At 36.2% G+C, this 23144-nt stretch overlaps 1 protein-coding gene and 1 long non-coding RNA gene across 4 annotated transcripts in view; one reads left to right on the top strand and one right to left on the bottom strand.

Moving 5' to 3' along the window:
* The window catches only part of DENND6A (DENN domain containing 6A), a 28481-nt gene that overhangs the window by 2180 nt on the left and 3157 nt on the right, over positions 1-23144 (bottom strand). For both annotated transcript variants that reach the window (XM_064453842.1, XM_064453843.1), the window contains exons 2-19: positions 22449-22487; positions 22311-22353; positions 18824-18936; positions 17744-17824; positions 17259-17364; positions 16114-16193; positions 14506-14568; positions 13812-13867; positions 13328-13450; positions 13055-13150; positions 9639-9733; positions 7768-7833; positions 7609-7673; positions 6924-7013; positions 2533-2586; positions 2335-2444; positions 1645-1747; positions 200-274 (exon numbers count right to left, since the gene is read on the bottom strand). In XM_064453842.1, coding sequence (XP_064309912.1) covers positions 200-274; positions 1645-1747; positions 2335-2444; positions 2533-2586; positions 6924-7013; positions 7609-7673; positions 7768-7833; positions 9639-9733; positions 13055-13150; positions 13328-13450; positions 13812-13867; positions 14506-14568; positions 16114-16193; positions 17259-17364; positions 17744-17824; positions 18824-18936; positions 22311-22353; positions 22449-22487 — 1458 coding nt within the window. The remainder of the gene's footprint in view (positions 1-199; positions 275-1644; positions 1748-2334; positions 2445-2532; positions 2587-6923; positions 7014-7608; positions 7674-7767; positions 7834-9638; positions 9734-13054; positions 13151-13327; positions 13451-13811; positions 13868-14505; positions 14569-16113; positions 16194-17258; positions 17365-17743; positions 17825-18823; positions 18937-22310; positions 22354-22448; positions 22488-23144) is intronic.
* Positions 272-22518, top strand: LOC135313827 (uncharacterized). 2 transcript variants are annotated; one of them, XR_010373321.1, is made up of 7 exons: positions 272-1623; positions 2779-2856; positions 4772-4890; positions 8406-8492; positions 20266-20434; positions 21676-21817; positions 22265-22518. It is a non-coding gene; the product is annotated as an uncharacterized LOC135313827 (long non-coding RNA). The 2 variants fall into 2 exon arrangements; XR_010373320.1 differs by lacking the exon at positions 272-1623 and having other exon boundaries at positions 2440-2856.

Below are 23144 nucleotides of genomic sequence, written 5' to 3'. Positions count from 1 at the left end.
AGCTGGATGATGTTGGGAAGCTAGCTAACTCTTCAGTGATGGCTGAAATGAACTGGTTTTGGTTTAAAAACCTGAATGACCGATCCTTGAGCTACCTCAATCTTAAAGAATATTTTCGTTTAAGTACCTGTAAACACAACTATGAAATATTTTTATCTAGTTAAGTCCGGCAAAATTGAACCATGTTCAATTCACTTACCAGTTTATTCTTCAATTTTAAGACAAGATCCACCGTTTCTACTTCAGTATGCTTCTGACTCCAGAAAACCAAGTTCTAAAAGAACAAAAATTAAGCATTGACATGATCATGGCAACATATATCATTTTCAAAAGTAGTATTAATTTACACCTACTGTTCAGAATGGATCTTCTGCTTTTCCTTATTCTCATGCCATTTACTAAACTCATTTTACTCATGTACTGTCTCTACTGTGAACTGCAAAATCTGCTTTATTTGCATGTTTGCCCAGGACTTAGCAAAACAGGAGACTAGGACACAAACAAATAAAAAAAAAATAAAATCATGCCAAAACAGGCTCAGTTTCAAAAATAGCATCTACAACACAAAATGACAGTGAATGTTTACCAAATCAGATCTGCCAGCACAATGAGATACTCATTAAATGAATTTTGTTATGGAAGCTCTGTTCCCCTACCCCTTTACTATTCACATGTTAAAGAAATTTCCTCACATACTGAAAGATGTTAATACTTGAATCAAAAGAAAAAGCTAATAAGCAGCAGAGTTAGTAATAAATTTGTGACACATTCCCTTTTCTTTGCAGTAAGTTAGTGTCAAACACATTTGGATATATTCTAGGTGATATAATTGACCTAGCTATTGTCATGCAAATTATTGGGCTGCTCTAACTGAACAATCTATTTGAGTTGCTACAATACACTGTTTGGGAATTGACAAGGCATGGGGTGGGGATCAATGGCTTTTTCAAGATGACCAGCACAAATTTTTTTTGTTTTAAAGCTGTGGTGTTGACTTATTTTTTTCTTCCTATTCCCTCTTTAGTTGTACAATCTCTTCTCCTCTTGCGATACCTTTCTTTATCACTTGTTCCGACTCAAATTATACCAATACCCACTTCAGCTTCTTAAGCAAAGAACGGATCTTACAACATAAGATCATTTCTGTGGCGTTTTGTTATATATCAATAAACAGATTTCACTTCTCAGCTTTCAATTACTGTGAATCAGTTGTAGGCTTATTTACTATCCACATCTAATTAGTTGTCAATTTACTATGGTACTCACTGAGTTTATACCTTCAAAGCTAGAAACTATGTCACAAATAAAAATGTGTTGGAATACCAAGGAAGGAAGGAAGCTGAATGAAATAACATTATCAAATAAGAGGAAAAACCGTGGTTTCTTCCCCCCTTGGGGGTATATTCAATTTCAAAATGCACAAGAAAACAAAAGGACAAGCATACTGCATTTCATAGTGTCTCTTTTGTTAGTTCTAGCTTGTACTTTATTAACAAATTTGTGTTTTCCTAGATCAGAGTTGACAAAAATTATTAACATTTTTATGTTCAAGCAGTGAAAACAGTACAAGTAAAACTGACTTGAGGGAGAATATATTTTTATTACAAGATGATAAATGTAATTGTAAGTACACATTTTTCTAACCTCATTACAGAGTGCTTCTAAATGAAGGGCCTCCAGCTTCTGTGTCATTTCTTTTTGCCGGCTCCTAAACCAACCATCAAAGTTGGGCGATTTCAAAAAATGCCTGGTAAAACACCGAAGCAAAATACATTTTATATTTAAACTACAATTTTGATAGCACTGTTTTCTAAGTCATCAAATGTAATTATGTTTGAAGTTGAATAAGGTATTAGGACCCTTTCTCTGTTTACTTTCAAAACAACATAATATTCTGAAATGGAGTATAACAGGTGCTTCTATTAATCAAGAGAAGGATTGAGAAAATCATGTAAAGAAGAAGGGTTTGAAAAACAATAAAGATCAGGAATTTTGTCAGGAAAAAAAAGGCTAGGCTTTGTTTGAAATATCTTCATTTTTATCTTGGTGTTTGACTAGAAGGAGGAATCAAGTTAGAATCAGAAATAAAGCCACAAATAATACAGAGACTTGTAGTATTAGTAGCATCTTATGAAAACCATTAAGGGGTTACGGAGAAACAGATTTAAGCTAGTAAAGTATACTAAGCACTATCAACTCCTATTAAAGCATATATTCTAAAAGCAAGTCTTATTCAAATCAATACTGATAACAAGTTTGCTCAGGAAAAGAGTGTTTGTGTTATGGGTTTGTCTTCATTTATGTAACTTCATTTATGCTGGTGAGAGAAATGACCTGTAAAGTCCTATCCAGTCTCCTTTTAAACCTGATGTGAGCTGTGGTCCTGCTTTTTCCAGTGTCCTCATGAAATCATCTTGGCTAAATTGCCTCAGCTGTGGTGGACTCTATGGAAAGGAAAAAAAAATCATTAGCTTACCGTAACCATTTTCTCTAATCACCAATTTCCAGCTCATTCAAATTACATTTCCTTACCTTCCATGGTGATATGCATTTTTGCAAAGGCATTAGGCTTGCCACATAACGTTCCTAGGGAAAGGAAAAAGAAAGGTTGTTTGCATAACCACTATTAAAAGATATACAATCCACGTGTACATTTACTTATCACTTGTGACCACAGCATTTTCTCTTCTAAGTATTGGTACAGGGTGGGGTCATGCATATTTACCACATGAGAGCATGAGGAGCTTATCTAATACCGTTTGTATTTCCCAACTGCAGAACTTTGTCAGCAAGATTCAAGGAGGACAGGAAGCAAACATATACATGGAATATATATATCCTGAACTCCAGCCACAAGTAAATAATCTCTCTTTTCTTTGGTGGCAGTCCACAGGTACCTTCATATCATGGGTGATTCCAAACAGTAATCCCACTTTGTATCAAGTATTCGGAAGTGATTTTTAGAGTCCCTCATATAAACATTACATATAGAACTAACCTACAAAATGCTGTTATCAGCTGCAGGCATCTCTGCAGTAGCAATGCTTGGCAGAGGCATGGCTAGAGCCCCAACAGACTAGCTAATGTATGAGTAGTGGAGACATTTCTCGGCAAGGCCACCACTGAAGTGCAAGGTCTGATGACAGGAGGAAGCTCCACCTTGCCAGCTCACACAAGTACATCAATACAAGCTGCTATACATTTTGAAAGTGTTTGTATGCAAATGGCCATACATTTTTATCTGTGAACATAATCAGCTTCAATAGCACAAAAAGTCTAGATCTATCTTTTGAAAAAAAAAAGGATACCCCCCCATATACTTCTCTGGTGGCAGAGAATGTAAAGGGTGATCTCGCCCTACAAATTTAAGATTTATGACAGAAAATTTATTAGAGTTTCTTGCCTGAAATAAAAGTTTGAGCAAGATGGGGGGAATACTAGGGAAAGGTTTTAGGTTCATCCTACGTGTCTGTCCTGTCTCAAAAGAACAGGAAAGACAAATTTTAAGGAAAAACTCCTCTAAAAACACCCAAGGACAAACAAGTGTCTAGGGATGTTCCAATTCTTGCAGACAGAAATTGGACCTGATCGTGCATGCTCTAAAACGATGAAAAGTTTAGGTCACCCACAAAAAGCATTCAGAGAGCTCAGAATGGGGCAGCTGATACGTAAACATCCAATGCCTGAGCTATCACTTCCCAATTTTAAACACTTGCCCAGAGAAATTACTTAACTTCACGCAAAACTTTTTGAGTTGGTGAAGTCGATGATTACTTGGATTTCATACTTCCAAATGCTAGGTAAAAGCATATTAGAACATATTTATCATTATCTTAATGCACAAATTAGAAAACAGATGACAAATTTTCATTTCAAGTCAAGGCAATTCAAAGCCTGCAAATCTGCATGCATTCAGCAACCTAAACACAGTATTCATTTGTTTAGAATGAAAACTGGAGGCTCTTTGCTGAGGTTGATTTTAAAACAACAACAAAAAAACAAACAACACCCCCCCCCAAAAAAAAAAAAAAAAAAAAGACATGAAACTGAAAGCTTTCCACCTTGTCTGGGGATTTTCACCCCTGGATGTAAAACTGTATCAGGTTTATTGCCAAGCAGACTAACACTAAGAAACAGCAGATAATCATGAAAATGTCTTATACTCTAAAATCCAAGGCTTGGGTAAAGAACAGTACTGTGCATGACCATTGCAGTTACAAGTAATCTAGAAGCTGTATTTACTGCCTCCGAGAAAGACAACGCATGAGGATAATGATCAAAGCCTTCTCTAGAATCAGGGGACATAAGTATGTTGAATTTGTCCAAAAGTTTATACCCATACTTGTAAAGCAAGTTTTGATATTTAGCTATATAGTCAAATTGGCCTTGTTCTAAGCAGTGGGAATGGATCAGATGTCCCAGTTAACCTACATTTATCTTTGATTTTATGATCTAGCGAAGAGCTCTGCATACGTGATTTTCCCCTGAGGGTATTTAACCATTTGAAACAGTCATCCATATTAAATTTCATTTACCCATTTTTTTCTGAAACAGCGTAATAATTATGAAAACTGACACCAGGTAAGAAGAGAAAGCAAAGTCTGTAGGCCCTGCTACATCATGTTGGCCATCAACATTTCCTGACAGGAAATTACAGAGAAAAATCTGAGCTTCACAATAATCCTTTTGCTAGTTCTAGATACTCTTAATCAAAGCGGAGACATTGCCTTTTTCTCAAGTCTCTTGTAACCTCTGTTTATGCTTGACATAGGTACAAGATTTGAAAATCCTGCAGATATTGCAGCAGTCTGAGGAAACAGCTGTCTTGAGGCCATAAAACAACTGCACAAGGAGGTCCGACTGCTGAAATTTGAAATTTGTCTACTGCAGGTAATCCAATGGCAAAAAAACTCCAAAATCAATGAACAAAAAGACAAAACCAAAACAAAACCCAACTGTCTACCTTCAGAGACAGACATTGTTCTTTGAAAGTCAGATAGAACATATGTTAAAAAAGGAGTTGCAAAGATAACTAAGTTTGCAAAGAAGAGAAGTAAATTAATTGCCTAGAGGACAACTAAAGAAATGTTCTTCCTGGGCAAGGCAGATGAAAGGAGCAGATATGCTAGATAGTTTCTCATGCTAAGCATTAACAGCAGTGAGTGCACAAATATGACTAGGAAAGGGAAAAATTCTCTAAACTTTAGTGATTTGCATTGAAAAGCACTACCACTAGAAGGCAGAATAAATATTTAAGGGAAAAAATTTAAGCCAGTCTACTTTACCAGTTGAATTCGTTGATCTTTCACATATTAATAGTAAGATTACCTTGTAGCATCCCCATAGCTATCACAGCAAATTACTACAAGAGTATACACTTAAAGAGCTCTTCTCATTACAAAGTACTTTCCAACTCTACTTTTCCAAAATTGACATTTCTCTAAGTCAGAGGAAACACCGTTACACTTAAATGGGGGGGGGGGGGGGGGAATAAAAAAGCAAACAACAACAAAAAAATCAACAGTGGACTGGGGTTCCAAGTATTGAGGAAGGCTTGAAGAAATTTTCTTCTTAATCCATGTTAAAATATACACACACAGTTTTGCTTTGCATTAATGCTACACAGTACATCGCAAGCACACATCTGAAAATGCAGTCTAGCAACATATACAAAGCAGCATTCTTTTTTGATATCTGAACACTTTGTCTAGGTATATGTTTAATTTTTTACATTAAGCTACAGCCTTCATAATTTTTTTTGCTAAGTATGTAATTAAAGAAATGTAAGACTACAGTATTTTAGAAAAGTCACTACATAGCTTAATGGTACATTTCTGTAGCTCAAATGTTATTCACAGAATCACAAAACGGTTGAGTTTGGAAGGGAAATCTAGAGGTCATATGGTCCAACTCCCCTCTTTTCCCCCCTCCTCAAGCACACCTGCAGGCTGCCCAGGACCATGCCCAGGCAGTTTTTCAGTATCTCCAAGGGTGGAGACTCCACAACCTCTCTGGGCAACCTAACCTGTTCCAGTGCTCAGTCACCTTCACAGTAAGAAGTGTTTCCTGATGGTCAACAGACCCTCCTGTGTTTCAGTTTGTGCCCACTGCCTCTTGTCCTGTCACTGGGCACCATTGAAAGGAGCCTGGATCCATCTTCTTCACATCCATCCCTTGAGATATTTATATACATTGATGAGATCCCCCCTAGAACCTTCTCTTCCCAAGGCTAAACAGTCCCAGCTCTCTCAGCCTTTCCTTATATGAAAGATGGTCCAGCCCCTCAATCACTTTAGTGGCCCTTCACTGGACTCTCTCCAGTAGCTTGCTCTCTCTCCCCTCATTATGGGCAGCCCAGAACTGGACATGATAGTCCAGGTATGGCCTCACCAGTACTGAATGGAGGGGAAGGATCACCCCCCTCAACCTGCTAGAGGCAACACCCCTCCTAACACAGCCCAGGATGCCATCGGCCACCTTTGCTTCCAGGGCATATTGCTGGCTGACGTTCAACTTCATGCCCATCAGGACCCCCAGAACCTTTTCTGCAAAGCTGCCTTCCAGCCTGGTGGCCCGCAGTATATACTGCTGCATAGCTTTATTCCTTCCAAGGCGTGGGACTTTCCACTTCTATTTGCTGAACTGCATGAGGTACCTGTCAGCCCATTTCTCCAGCCTGTTGAGGTCCCTCCAAACACCAGCACAACCCTCTGGTGTGTAAGTCACTCCTCCCAGTTTTGTACCATCAGCATACTTGCTGCTGGTATACAGTGCCCCATCATCCAGATCACTAACAGAGATGTTGAACAGGACTGGACCCAGTGTTGACCCCAGGGGTACACTGCTAGTTACCAGATAGTTACTGGACTTAGAAAGCTACTCCATATTACATATGTAAACAACCCATTAGTCCAAGAACTCACTAATGGAATAATGAAACTTTCCGTCAATTCCGAAAAATATCGCCGAAGAATCACGCTCTGTGCTTCTGTAGGACGTTTCTGTTGTACACCCTTTAAAAAAAGAAATAAAATATCACAATAAGTCTGTAACCCCAAAATATGTAAATAATTGTGGGTTTTTTAAAAAAAATATTTATTCCAGTGTTTCTGTATTCATTTGCCATAAGCTTACATATAGCATTGCCTACCCTGAACCATGAAAGGATATTCAATTGCTGATTTTTTTTTTCATGTAAAGAAATTCAAAGAAAGAAAAATTTCTATAAACAAACTTGTGCAGATCACTTAAAGTTTGGAATCTCTGATTCTTACACACCTCATGTGTGAAATTTCTAGACCAAATTGAGTAGAGGGGGATGCCAGAGAGTGGAAAACCAAAAACAGATGAAATGATCAATCATTTAAATTCTCTGAATTACTAAGATAACTTCTTGAGTTCTACCATTCATGTTGTTATAGAAACTGCTAACAAGGCAGCAGCCCTTCTACAAGGACGGTGTACACCTATTGATTCAGTTATGAATTGGGGCAAAGGAATAAGCATCTAGTTCCATTTCAGTTACGTAGGCAGAGCTCAGCCTTAAATGAAAACAGTGTACAACAGTACATCAAACAATTTCCATTAAGAAGAGACTTGCAGTATTACCTTTTGTAACTGTTTAACGATGTCTTCATCTTTGTTCAAGTATGGCTTGTAAGAGGTATAAACACCTAAAGAAAAAAAGCAGCATATAGCCAAAGGGAAAACAGAGTATGCTTTTTGAAATTAAAATACTGGTCATTTAACTCTGAAGCAATTTATTACCAGGTTTGGAGTCCAAAGTTTTTAGGTTCTTCAGTTTTTTCACTTTCACCTGCTTTGGAACTTCACCTGCCAAAACATTTAAAGCCACCTTACTTGAAATATCCATCCCTTTTACTAGATACTACAGTTAATGTGCTATATATTGCACTGATCTTCAGAAACAGATAGTCTCCTAAAAGAAAGTATCTAATATTGTGAGAAGCATTAGAAACACTGACAAGCATCCAAGTATATATCCAGAAACATCCAGTAAACATATGAACAACAGCATAAAGGCTTTTCACTTTATTTAAGTGTTCCCTGTGGAAAAGAAAAACAAACCAAAACCAAAACCAAACCCCCCAAAACAAACAAAAAAAAGGACAACCTTCTGAATCAAAGCAGCCAAAGAAAAATACTAACTACATAGGCGTGAACAACTGTTTCATTAATTTCAAGTTGTATTCCATCTTCCTTTGTTCCCTTAGGGAAAACGCTTTCAGGAACAAATCTTTAGTACCCTGGCCAAAATAAAAATTGTATGTAAGAAATTAAAACAGTAGCTATGGACTAAGTGTTGTGAGAGAATGAATTCAAGTCTCCTTTTTCATAGGCCAAACTAAGTTTTTGTTTTGTTTTTCAAATATATCCCTCTCCAGCCAGAAGACCCTAAACTCTGCTACCAGTCTTGCAGCCTCAGCAGAAACTTCCTCTTGATTCTAGTTGGATGCTCGACTTCAGAAAAGGTAATAGTATAAATTGCTATTGAAACTGCAGAGTGGGGAGAAAAGGAAAAATTAAAAAAACAAACAACAAAAGTGACAAGCCCTCTCTTTGTCCCTAAGGAAATAAAACTTAAATTTTTAAAGGCAGGTCAGACAGATACATCCTCAGAACTTCCTGAATAAGCATTTCACATAGCTGCACCAAAACTTTAGAATTTCATACTTGAAACTGTGTATCGAATTTGAAGGCAACCTGTGTATATGGCTTTGCAGAGGTTTAATAGTTGAATTAAAATTCTATTTTCCAAACCTTAACTACACAGCAGCTATGTAACTCCCACACACACAACCCCAAACCCCCACAGGTATTCTGAAGCATGGACAGGCATGATATTTTAAAGCAAAACCTTGCCTACTTATATTGAACACAGTATATAATCCATAATTAATTTGGTGTATTCAGAAATCGAATGTAATTTATTCTACAAAAATGAATTTCATGGTGTATTATCCTAAGTGGATATTTCTGCATTCCCACTTTCAGAACAGAATAGCGAACCTGTCACAGCAAACAGCTGCATTCGGGAATTTCATCTAATAATTAGAGTACTGCAGTATTTTATTACAGGCTAGCAATTGACATGTTATCCAGAGATTACATTGAAATTCTGCTCAGTCATGTAAGGAAATAGTCCAACTTGAACAATTAGTAATTACTGGAATATTGCCAGATTAGAAATATATTATCAAAATACTGTCAACAACTTTTTATATTATTGACACATTCAAACTTAGCTTTCATATGGATTTTACTTTCTGTGCACTTGCTGTGCAGTGCAGATTTATTACATTCTACTCATCCTAAAATTAACATCAGTAGTAAATTGTTTCCCGTTTTAATGCCTTATTGGTAGAGATACAAAAGCTGATTGTGCAAAAGGTAAAACATTATTACTAATGAGTATTACCACCTTTGGCACTTAATATACTAGATTTGGCAATACAAGACATACAGTACTCAAAAGGCTAATTTCACCTGACAGATTTATATCGATGAGGATTTGGTTAGTATTAAACTAAATTAATTGAACTAAATTATACATGTTTATTTATAAAGAAGCACACAGATCTTGTCACACAGGATTGTAGAAGATATTTGTACTTTACCTGGAAGTTTAATATCTCCAATTCGGATAATGTGAGGCCAGTGCTGAAGTGTTTTAGCAAAAAAAGGATTCGTCACCCCTAGAATGACAGATGGTCTAGAAAAATAATGACATGTTTAAAATATGACAGTAAGAACTTCTGTCTTAATGAATACAAAAGGTCAACTTTAATTCTTAACTATTATTTTCGTTTTGCATTTAAGACTTAGATTTTAAGCTGCGTGTAAGAGCACAGCCTGTTTGTATCAAAGTTTTTTAATTTTAGCAAATAGCAAGATGACTGTATCTTAATGTCCAAACAGTAGTGGTGAATAAAAATAGCATCTTCTGCTAAATTCTACGCATCTGCAATGATGAGAACAGGGTATTATCTGATTTATTATCTGCTTGGTTTGGAGTTTTTGTTTGTTTGCTTGGTTTGGTTGCGGTTTTTTTGTTTGTGGTGGTTTAGGGGTTTGTTTGGTTCTTTTTGTTTTTGTTTTTTAAAGGAGCAGAAATCTGACCCATATTTGAAAGACAAATTGCTGTTTTTCAAGGCTTGATTATGACAAACTCTCAGTACTTGAATGTGCATGTCAACATGGCTGCTGTTTGCATGAGCCTTCTTGTAGAGCTACCACTCAGACATGATTAAGAAAAAGAGACACTTAATATTCTACTTCCTTTCCAACACTTTAGCATTCTTTGTTTAAAAAGCAGTTATTAAGTAATGAAACACAAGCAATTGATAGCATTGTGCCCCAACTCACAACCTGTCAGATTTTTCTGTCTACTCTGTGATTAGAATGCATCAAGGATGCATAGGGGCACCCGGAGAATAAGAGGCAGTAAGAGCATAGGGCTGCTGCTAAAGCATAGGGCTGCAGAATTTGGGATTTATAGTGCTAATATGATGAAATATCAACATATTTTTCAGTATAGTGGCTGTCATCCATTTTACAGGAAACTGTTAGCTAAGGATAAAGTGTAACTGCAAGCCTCACTGGAACTGCCATATTAAAATAGGTTATCCTCATTTCTTCAGATTGGTTTTAATAATCCCAAATTTTAACACTTTCTGGACACCATCCTTAAGTTTCCTGTTTCTCAAGGCAAGGTGGGGAGAAAAAACAATAAATGTTTACTCAGTTCTTCCAGCTATATCACGACGCAACGAGGCATCAATTTCTACATTAACCTACAAACATTTCTTTCATTCCTCCCTCAACTTTCTAATTATAACTACATTTAATGTATAAAAACTTACTAAGCATTCCCAGAGAGGACCAAAGTCTGATCACACAGCTCTGTAGCCTAGTATAATGTCTGGGCTACAGAAACAGCCATTTTCATCTCTCCATCCATCTTTAAAGGAGCAGCACCGAAGTTTAACAGTTTCTCAGAAGTCTTTTCTTGCTTGTCACTGATTCAACCTTCACCAGAAAAATCACTTCAAGTCTTATTGCTGTTCAAGCATGTTCACCTGAAAACATTTTATTCCAGATACTACGTATTTTTCCCTACTCATCTGAATTCAGTGTCATTATTTTTTTGCTGTTTCTATAATCCTGTTAAACTCATTTGCATTACCGATTTAAATTCATTGAGATTTGCAAATGTTGTTCATGATTTTTCAATGTTATCATACATGATTTACAGTCTCTCTTTCAAGGCAGTGATAAAGACCACTGTCCATAAAAAGGTCTCAACAGATTCCTTTGTTGTACTCTGAAAAAATCAACTTACTATGTTTTATCTTATGCCCTTTTCATGGTCATGTCTTAAGAATCAAGATAATAAACAAACTGAGCCTCAAAAGAACCCAAACAATAGGCACTCTCGTTCTCCCCAAGAATGACTCAAGTCTAGCCTAACTTAACACAACTATTAAGTCTTCTCATGCCTGTTTTGTGGGAACCAAAAAACAAGTTTCACACACAATTGGTTTTAGCCAATGTACGCAAACTGACATTCCTTTCCTAACTGGAGGGTTAAAGTCAAGTAAGGCTTTCATTTACACACACACAAAAGCCCATAATTCTCCAGGTCAAGGTAAACTGGTAGCAAATCATGAGGAATCTTGTTTCACTGCTACTGGTGATATAACAGCAAGACTATTGGTCAAGTCTATTTGGTTACTTTTAGGAGCCTTAATCTATCATATTTATCAGAAACAATTCTGATTTTAAACCACAGATTTCTGAAAAAGCATGATAAATCAAAACATCAAGATGAAAAATACCCCTTGCTCCCCTCTCATTAAAGGTAATAAAATATACAGAATCTGCATCATCTGGATTCTTCCCCTTCTTAGAGCCACTGCTTTAAAAGCCTACTTCCAGTCTTTCTAAACTTTTTTTCATTTTCCCTAAGAAAGAGCAATCCTAGCTCTATTTCAAATACTAACATACACACTGAAGAACATTTTCTATTTTGCTACAGAGGAGCAGATGCAATTTTTAAACATGGGTTACTAAAGTTAAACCAAATTCTTCATGGAATTATTTTTAGAAATTAAATTGCATACAGCATAACCATTCCCATGGAATACAATCTGAAACATAATGCCTATGTTTGTATGTTTTTCCACTGCTGTATCTCTGACACTAATTTCGTTGAGAGGAAAAAATACAGTAAAAAACCAACAAAACAAACAAAAAGCCCAACACAACAATCACTGCCTCTTCAGACATCAGAAAAAAAAACTGTGTATAAAAAGATCAATGAACCTAACACATGCACTACATTCCCAAATAAAGTCACATTTAAGTAATACATAATCAGAAATATTGGTGTATGCTCTCAAAATAAGAGCAGTATTTAAAAAAGGGTGAAAGTGTATCCTTAAAGCAGTTTTGAACAGAATTGTTTTTGTAGACTCACACTCTTAAAAAAAAGAATCTTAATTTCTGAATTATTTACAACATTTTTTCCAACAAATTTAGCGAAGAAATATTTCCTTTTTAAACTCATGTCTCAACTAGGACACTGACTGGATTAACTTTACAAAACAACTGTACGGATGTTGAATTCTAGAAGTCACTTTGTTTAGTAATTACTTAAGTAATAAAAACAGTTACAGAACAATTTCCCAAGGAGCTGTTACAAAGCTTATGTTGCACAGACAAACCCTTACGGCAAAGCAAAACTTTTCTTGCTTTCATATTTGCAGTTTTTCTTATTCTGTGCACAAGTATCGTATGAAGCTCAAACGTTGTTTAATTATGACATTTTTTCATAACTTCCTTATCCTGTCTAACTGGAGTGAAAACTTAAAACAGCTGATTAACGCACTTTGTAAGATATATCTTATCTATAAGAAGTCTAAATGTACTCTCTAATGGTAGAGATTCAGACAGTTAAGCAGTATCTTAAAACAAACGTATGGCTAAGAGTGGCTTTGAGTAATACCTTCACAACAAAGTTTAATTTACTTACGGGGCTTGTGTGCGAGTTGTATATTCTTTGAATTCACTGTCATGTATGGTAAAGTATGGCCTGAAATCACTGCAGTACTTTAATGGTGAAATACAACTGCAAGGTAGAAAGAGGATAGGCTTGTTTTACGTATACAGTGCAAAATTTCATGACAGAAACAAGCAAATCTAAAGTTTGTAATGCTTTGTTATATTCAGATCAAATGAAGTTGCACTCAACTGCAATCTACAATGACTCACTTGGTCATTAGTTAGGAAGCTCCACTACATTTACCTAACAAGTGCCAAGACTGTTTCCGAAGATTCTGATGGTGATGGTGCCATCACAACAAGCGGTTCTCCTAGCAATACTAGTTCCCAAAGCATCTGAATGTGAAAGAACACTGGACAGAAACACCTAAAAACAGATTGAGGTATTTTAATACACTTAACAACCAGAAGAAAACTTAACATAACCAGAAGTAATCTGTATTTGATCAAGAACTGGATAAAAGAAAAGTTTGTAGTAGTATTTAATAGTAATCTGAAAAATATAAAATACTCCTGTAAAATGGAACATTTAATGAACTTGCTTATTTATTGCAGTTTCAGCCAGCATGTTGTCTGAATTGTTTTTAGCCAGCTTTACAGAAAAATAATATTAAAAACAATACTGATACATGTTAGCTTGCAAGGTATGAGATGTGTGCCATGGAACCATCATAAATCTTTGACTTGTGGGAATTCACAACTAGGAATAAACCAGTCCAAACTCCTACCTGAAAAGATCTACTTCATGAACAGTCGGTAAAGCCATGGAGATCTGAGCATCTGCCTAAAAGACACCGCAATGCTTGTTTTTTAGTCAGCAGAATACCTAGGTTTAAATGAAATAGTTGCCCTTAAATGCTTACAGACAATATTTACCACTACTGCACTACGTACTACATTATCTCCACAAGGAACTAATTTTGTGTGCTAGAAGCAAGATTTCCCCCAACACACACACAACTTACAGGCATGCGACTTCCGGTCCAGAAGATATGAAATACTGAAGCTGTTTTAAACAACAGTCATGCAGCACATGAAGGCACAGATAGGTTTGTTTGATATCAATTTTCTGCAGCTAAAGATTTTTAATGCAGTCTTCATCCACAAAAAAAAGCCCCAGTTTAGTATAGTTTCACCCATTAAAAGCATGTTCAAGTTCAGTAATTTTGTCAGCCAACTATCCTCTTCCACGAGCTGGACATCCCTCTTCTAAACTACTTGGGATAAGTGGGTTAGAACACCTTTTCTGTGAAGAATCCAACTCTGGACTCCTCTACTCCAAGTTTCAAAGACTGTGGATTTCATTATTATCAAAGTATATGAGGATTTGCTGCCAATCTTTTATGAAGACGTTTAAAAGAATGAAGGCAGATATTTAGCTTTGTCTTGGGGTTACACACAACAGAAGTATCTTATCTCTACCTGGTGCATATTCTGTACTATTGGCGTTGTTCCAGGCTTGTCACGATATGTTGGAATCCGCAACTTTGAAAGAAAGAGAAAGATAATTTTTTTCCCCTGGTATCAAATTCAGCAGAAAATTAAAATGCTGACTTACAGACAGGATGTAACATTTAAAGAGGCTACACTACAGTAGGATCCGTTATTTACTCTATAGAACATCCACATAACAATGAATACATAGCTGCAGACTACAGATCATTGCTACAGGAATCAATATGCAATACTATGTAGTACTGCACTGAAAATTGAATATTAGAATATGAAAGCTATACTTCAGTTAAAAAAGACTTGATAACACTAGTCACAACTATTACAATAATTTCAATAACAGTAAGTTTAAATGTTGGAGAGAAATAGGGTTATGGGATTTTAAGGTAGTACAGAATTACTTTTAGAAAAAATCCTCTCCTAAAACATCAGACATCCTGGCGGGTATGACCCAGGATCCAAATAGGCTGAACAACAAATATAGTTTTCTGACCTCACAGTCTGCATGTGTAAGTCTTGAGTAGCACAAATTTCATCATATTGAGGCTGGTGACCCAAATGGATGTAATTTATACACAACAATTAAAACCGCCTGCCCAAGCAGTGTAAGGAGGAAAAAAAAACCCCAAAAAACCAAAAACCCCCACAAAACCAAACCAAAACAAAAACCCAACCACCAGGGACAATATCCGTGACAACAGTAATTACGGCCTCACTCAGTTTAGGAACACCATTTCACCTCTCACAGATAAGGATTACTGATAAGATAAATGCAGGGAATAGACAAACAAGACCTATCTGACACTCATCATTACCATCCAGCATCCACAACACTGCTTTATTAAATCTGAGCTTTCAGAACAGCTTCAGAAACTTCTCCTTCCTCTCCTTGATGTACACATGTCTACCCATAAACTCGAGAGTACCTGCTAAGAACCTGACAGTGACCTCTGAATCCATCAGATGCATTTAATTACATTTCATATGAAGATGCTATGGTTCCCAGAGGCCCAGTTCTTCACCTCTACAGTTCCTCCCCATGCACTAGATACATCTTAATAGCTTTCTTCAGAAATATTTCACTTTCACTGAAAATTATCCACAGACCAAGAAACTCATTTCTGGTGTGTAAGCCAGAAAATATTTTTACTTGTCAAACTTCAGACAGAAGAATGATTTTCATCAATATATTTAATTTGCTTGACTGGAACTTAATTCTCAGTATTTTGAAGTGTCACTTAACGTTTGATTTGCCACATATAATTAGCATTAAAGTCTCCTAGAATGCGTATTCCAGAAGGCTAATACAGACACTACAATTAGTAGTTGTATTGAAACATTGCTTTTTAGTATCTACAAAAGGTACATGTTAACCTATGCACCAGAAAAGATCCGCCCCTCCTCCCCCCAGTCCAGGAACCTGATTAAGATCTCCCAGACCTTCACTCTGATTGGAGTGTACATCTATTCCTGTTCTGAAGTATGAGACACTGAAAACAAGGCAGAAAACAGTGAGTACCTATAAAGTAAAGAGAGGGCAAAACACCCTCAGAGAAAAATAAGTGCAGGAGTATTTACCTTCATTATAATGCCCATAATAGGCAAATGCAATATTTTCCCTGGAATTGGTGGTGGCCAACGATCAACATCGCTACAAACTTAGAGAGAAAAAAAATATAATTTATAATTACTTTATATAAGCTATAACCCATGATATTGTATCCAGCTTTGTGTACACTGCAATTTTAAATTAGAACTGTTGTTCTACTTATCTCTTGATCATTCTAAGCTCTAAAAACATTTTACGGCTTTTTTGACATTCTTAATGTATTATTTCATTAGAACTATAAGGTTTTTCTTTGGAAGAAAACAGTATCCTCATCTTCCATTTTTTGTAGCAACCAGACTCGCAATTAGTTGAAGAAATGTTGTATGAGAAACGATGAAAGTACAGATTAAGAAACTTTGAGACAACACACACATTTATGTACATTAGGTACTGTAGAAAAGAAACACAAGTAGTTAAAGAAAAAGCTAGCTGTCTAGCTTATTCTGTTCATAATACAACCTGTCAAAAACCCCTATTTATCTACAGGTGATTAAAAATACAATTCCTTCATCAAGAATGGTTTCCACAAATTGCTGCTCAGTGAAGCCAAACCCACGAATGTTATACAGGGCAGACACAGTACAAAGAACACAGCACTTCTGGGCAAAGAGTGAATAACTTTCCCAGTTGGCCGTCTCTGGCTCTTAAAGTTCTACAGTAGGGCTGAGACACCTGTTACCAGTGCTGCTCTGCTGCTTCTTCCTTTTGGTCAAAAACCAAAAACAAAACCAGAAACAAACCAAACAAACCCCATATAAGATGACATTTGTACAATTGCTTAAGAGAAGTTGTCAGAATGCCCAAAAGGACTCCATTTGTGAAGAGCACAAAGGATTGACATCAGCCGCTTCGGCTGAGCAGCTGGTCCTGAAACATACAACAAAACCCTAGATGTTTTTTAGGGGGGAACTTCAACTCTCCCAGGGAGGATCCAAAATTAGTTTAGCTCTGGTCAATGATCTAGAAATCACACTAGTTTGCTAAAGTTTCAACCCTCTACCCTGCAAGAAGACAGAAATGCAAACTAGAAAGCGACAGCATTGTTTGTTAATATCACATACTTCTGCTGAAGAAATATAGGAGCTCTTCCAGAACAACATAATAGTTCCACTACCTGCTTCCAGGAAAGCTTCACTTTTTTCAAAATATTCTGGTGCTATTTGCTTAAGCATGGTGCGAAAGAGATGGACATAAGGTAGTTTGCTGATGAGGACCAGTGACTAGAAAAAAGAGTAACAAAACAAAAACAAAATTTTAAGTTAACCCTTTCCCTCAGTTCTATTGCAGTTCTACTGACTATCCTGAGAGAATGTCAAGTGTGATTTTTCCCACAGATGCAAGCCAACCACACATTTGACTATAGGCAACTGCAAGGAAACAACTCCCAGCAGTTCCCAACTTCTTGTTTTTAAACACACAAAAAAATTCTGTTCTGACAGTGCAGCTGGAACATAGCATAGTTGATGTAAAATTAGACCAATTCACTATAAATCAACAGTTAATTTAGTTAAGAGAGCAAGATACTCTTTCTGCTCCTCTGAGGTCACTGAAAAGTAATTAATTTCCAAATTATTATTCTCCTAAGAGAGCTGAAATTACCTTCTGGAAATAGCCTCTTTTTAATGATTTGTCTCGAACTTGTCTGAAATATACATAGCCATAGTAGTACGCTGGATCTTTCTGCAAAAGAAAGGAAAGAATTCAACGCAACAACCTGATACTGCCCTTCTTTCTGAAGCATTCAATATGCATTTTAAAAAGCTAATTTCCCTGCAAGCTCCAAAGTTGAGTAGATACGATAAACTGGAAGGATTACGCTGTTTACTGACATTATTTTTTTAATAAGTACTTCAAAAAGAAAACAGCAGTGTGTGGGAACAGCTGTGCTTTCTGGCTTTACTATTTTTACGTCTACATTCCCCTGACACACCATGAAAGCAAAAATAGAATTAATTTCCTGAGGAATAAATCAAGACTCATAATTTTGCAAAGTAGAACTAAAAAGATTTTAGCAGTTAAAAACCTTAAAGCCCTGACTTGAAAAGATAAAAACTAGTCTTTCAATATGTTAGTTCTATAAAAGATTCTTGGAGCATTAAGGAAGCATGCTCTCACGTTTCAAAGACAAAACATCAGATTCATCCTTCCTACAAACAGGAATTCAAGTATTTGCCACATAAACAGATCTAAATTGAGCTTAAGAATCAGACTCCCACTAGCATAAAGACCTCAATATTCCATAAGGACGTGGTGAGAACAACTTTTTGGCCACTACCACTGTCAGACAACTGCTCCATCTTCAAAAAATGAAGGGTGGAAACAGAGGGAGACATCTTAACTTTTTTTTTTATGTTATAAAGCACTTCAGATTTCCAGTACGGTAATGGTTTTTACAATTTCATCGACAGGTTTTTAGTCAGTAGCAAAATAGGTCTGCTCTTCAATTTAATTCCTTGCAGTTCAAAACAAGTAGTGAAAGAAACTTAAAGAATAATTAACTAATAATTAGTTCTGTTAACTATTATGATAATGACATGATAATAAAAAACATTTGCTGAGCTTTGTCTTTCAGGACATCCAGTTCAGAGATTTTGTTTTTCTACCATTAAATTTAACAGTGAAGACCCATAAATTAACATTACCCAGAATAAATTAACTTCATTTTTTCATATTTCCAACCTTTAAGTAAACTGGCAGATCTCTGTCCAATTGGTCCAGAAAACAACACAATGAGACCTTCCTTCCAGGAGATCGTCGAAATCTAAAACAAAACTGTGTGTCTCCAAGGCAACCTACGTAGGGGGATGAGATAAACAACAAATAGACAGTGTTCTGAGTTTGAGCCTTGTTTAACATGAGGACTTGTCTACAGGCAAACAGGTAAAATAGTTTTGGTTCATTCATCTTGCACTGCTATTGTGCCCTGCTATTGCAACCATTTATATATTTGTATTTGTATAAGTGAACGATTTGGTATCTTTGGCAATAGTAAATAGCCTACCTTTGACAAGGAAAAAAAAGTCACTCTGCCTCACGGTGAGTTCATTAGACTGTCATGTCCTTAAGCCACTCTCCTAATGGCTGTCCTCCAACTGTTATTATACATTTTCTTGGTCTGTCTATATAGGTCTGATTATGTTAACATGTCATTGGCCGTCAGTTGACTGACTGCACTTAACTGTTTCCTGACACCAAGTGGTTAATACAGAAGTCACACCGTAAGAGTATATTATGCTGATCTCTTATAACTCCATGTGCAGGCCTAAGACTCAGTATTTCAGAAAGTTGCAAAACTAATACTCAATTTCACTCTGTTTTCTGCAGTTACTTCCTAGTAATACTCCCAAGGAGCAAAGTATCCCTTCATTTCTATCAAAATTAATTTCTGAAATAAAAACATAACTAAGTATATTGACCATTTACAGTCCCAAAATAAGTTTTGGCTAAGTTTATATCAGATATTGAAGAAACTTTCTCCAGGTGGAACATGAGAACTGAAGTATCAGAACTTGTATCACTGACACTCTCACAGCTGTGTTCTCGCCATTACAAATGTTGTTAAAGGTTTTTTGGACCTTCTTCCCTTTTAGTTCAAGTAGATGCTATTTAAGCTGAACAGAATGTACTGTTCTCGAGAACAGTGATAAGGGGGGCGGTTAGAATCTTAAGAGCACGCAGGTACATTACTCATTCTAGCAAACCTGTAAAAAAAAGTCCCTTCGGAATGTAGTGTTACTAACATGAACATCAACAATTGAAAGACAACCTCCTGAGCATTGCCAACCTGTGGTAAGCAGACTGCCTTCACTGTAACAACGTAAACGTTCATGTAAGTGACTATAAAAACCAATCTACTATTCAATTTACAGCTACTGTTACAGCAGTAAGTCTCCAGCTGGCAAAGGACACCTGCTTCTCCATATTGAATTTAACTCCTTCATTAGTGCTTTGTTCTTACATCTTTTGGACATAATTTGCAAAGACCTCCAGGGAAAAAAAAAAAATCACTACTGATCATCTGAACTCTTCACAGCTGTCCTGTCTGACACCAGCCAGTGCTGCTCCATTCTCCAGATAACCGTTCTTCAGACTTAACAGCTCAACTTCATCTTCTCTTTCAGCCACATACATACTGCTACAGCAAACACAGACAGCTCAAATCCTGCGTCAAATTCCCAGGCTGGGCAACTGGCAGTGTGGATTAATAAATTGTGGAAACCCACAATGCACCAAGACAAAACCAAAACCAGGAAAATGCTGTGTGATGGGATAACCATTCAATTCAAACAGGTAATGAAAGCAAGTGCGTGGCAATATGGATCCAATCATAACAAGAAAAACTACAGCATATGCCAATAACAAAGCACTAAATATTTGCTCCAAGTTTTCATAGCTAGTTCCCTCATCCAAAGAAGAAGATTAAAAAAAAGCGGCTATTATAAAAAGCTATACACAGAAGACCTAAAAGTAAAATGTAAAATACCCTTTATCATTAATAGGTTGAAATGTCATTCAGAATATGATGGCTTCTTATGTAACAAGCTATTCTGGTATGTAGAATTTGAAAAGATTGGTAAATATCTATTCTTTATACAACTATCCAGGCAAAAAAGGCAAAAGCATTATTTTAAAGATAACTACTAGGAAACTTAGCTTAAACACAAGTGTTATTATCTAGTACCTTATAAAATCATTTCCCCCCCATAATTCATAGCCGCTACCAGTCCTAGAATGACACCTATTTACACTTAAAAAAGAAAAAAAAAGTTACTGATCAAATTTAGCTGCCAGCTAGTAACTTTCTTCACTGCTATATTACACAAAGGTTTTCTTTTTATATTATGGCCTACGATGGAAAAATAAATCATAACAGCATACACTCCCAGCTGATTTACAGAACACAGGTTTTACCTAGGTAATCCCTCTATATCATTTGTAACTTCAGCCTACCAACCATGATCAAGAACCTTAATGGGGATATCATAAAAAGCAAAAAAGGGGGATTTTTTCCTCCTGAAAGTAAACCCTCCTTACATATACCTATTCTGCCTAAAATAACTTTATTACCACTCTTATTTAAAAACAAAACAAAACAAAAACCCCACAATTAAAAAGTCAGCCTTTGTTCCTAACGCATTATTTGTACCTTCAATACACCTTTTGATGGTTGGACAGATTTATAACCATTAACAATGGAAGTAAGAAGATACAGTCAACTCATCTTCTCCTTCAATAACAAAGAAGCTCTTCCTCTATTTACATACAGGATATCGAGAACAGAGAAAATATCTTCACTTTAATAACATTAAGACAAAGGGGGAAAATAAGCCAAGATATTTTGTAGAATTATCACACACATATTAAAAGCACACATCTGCATCCCCCCATATCAGAGCTGTTATGCTTCAGAGCGACAAACAGCACAGAGTAAGAGCAGATACAGGGAAAAGTCTGTTACTACAGGTTTTGACTTTTGTAAAGAAATAAATGTAAAAGGAAGTGTCTGTACTTCTGCCATATATTTTTTGCAGGTGGTCCAAGCCATCAGCCACATGCCTCCAACTTCTCTTTGGCAGGGGAACAGTAGAAGTTTACACAAAAGAAGAATTTAGTAAGCAGGACCACAGACAGCAACAGAGGCATCAAGAATACAGAAGACACAAGATAGCCTAGGTTTTCCTTTCATAACTGTTCTTTCTAAATGCTTTTGAATTTAAAAGTCAGGTTTGCTTTTACAAATTTAGAAAATATACATTTACTCCTTCATGAGAAGATGGTTCCATATCCCTTCCATTTGAACCATTCAAATCCTGTGCCTACACTTCTCCATAGTTACAATGTTGTTATTTTGTTTAAAAGCGAGATCAAGATGTTCGTTCTTCTCTTGCAAAGTATTCTGTAACATGCGCATGTGTGTCACCTGGAAGGTCTTACACATTCACATTCCTGATATTTCATTTACATAAAATAAAGAGTTCTCTGACCTTACTGCAACACAGACAATTAGTTTTATATTTAACCTTATTTGCAACTTGTCTGTATTGTAATATTAAGATATTCGTATAAGTATTTAATCTAAAACCATTAATTTATACTGTCAAATTCTATCTGTTTTAACAGAGCTTAGTCCAACAGCTGACGACTACGGAGTGAAGGAAGCACTCACCTGAATTAGAATCTGGAAAAGACAAATAGCATATATTGGTTTTCTAAAGGGTGGGGAAAAAGAAAAGAGAGCCATTATATCTCCTGAAATTACTAAACTAAAAACAAATTATGTACTTATACAGCAACCATGGCTTACCTCTTTATCTGTGAGTTTTGAATGTGGAGGATATATTACCTACAGGAAAAAAAGTATTATTTTATTTGAAAATAAACTGGATATAAGCAGTAAGTGTCTATTAAATATTTTTTGTGTTTAGATTCAACCCTCAAATACCTGCTTAGCCTTAGGCTATTTTCAGTGGTAAACTATTATGTCTCTTCTTATTTTCATATGCTTTTAAGCTATCTCAATCACCCATCTTTACTAAGTATTTTGGATGCCAGCTGGAGACCACAGATACATGAAAAAATTCAGAGTACTTGAGGTTTTTGGTGCAACAGGTCTCAAAGGAGAGCAAGACTACACCCTTTAGATTTAACTTGTACATACAAAATGCAGTAGTTGGTTCCATATAAAACCAACAACTCATTGTCTGAAATCTGTTACAATGGATAGTTAGGTGGGAGTAATCAAAATTCAATCACAAAATACCCTCTATATTAATATTAACTCTTGGGGGTTGAACACTGGCCCCAAGTGTGAGCCGAGAACTGCAAAAGCTCAAGGAACGCACTGAAAAGGCCATAACTTTTCTACTGGCAGAAAAAAGTGCATTAATATGTTTTTACAATGCAGAAATCAAAAACTATGCAACACAACGTAAGATATGGACGCACCATAATTTAAAAAAACTGGATGTAAAAAAACCAACAACAGCAATTATGCAAGAAA

Source organism: Phalacrocorax carbo, chromosome 6 (assembly GCF_963921805.1).
Source record: "Phalacrocorax carbo chromosome 6, bPhaCar2.1, whole genome shotgun sequence".
NCBI lineage: Eukaryota > Metazoa > Chordata > Aves > Suliformes > Phalacrocoracidae > Phalacrocorax > Phalacrocorax carbo.
This window is presented reverse-complemented; position numbering and strand designations above follow the sequence as displayed.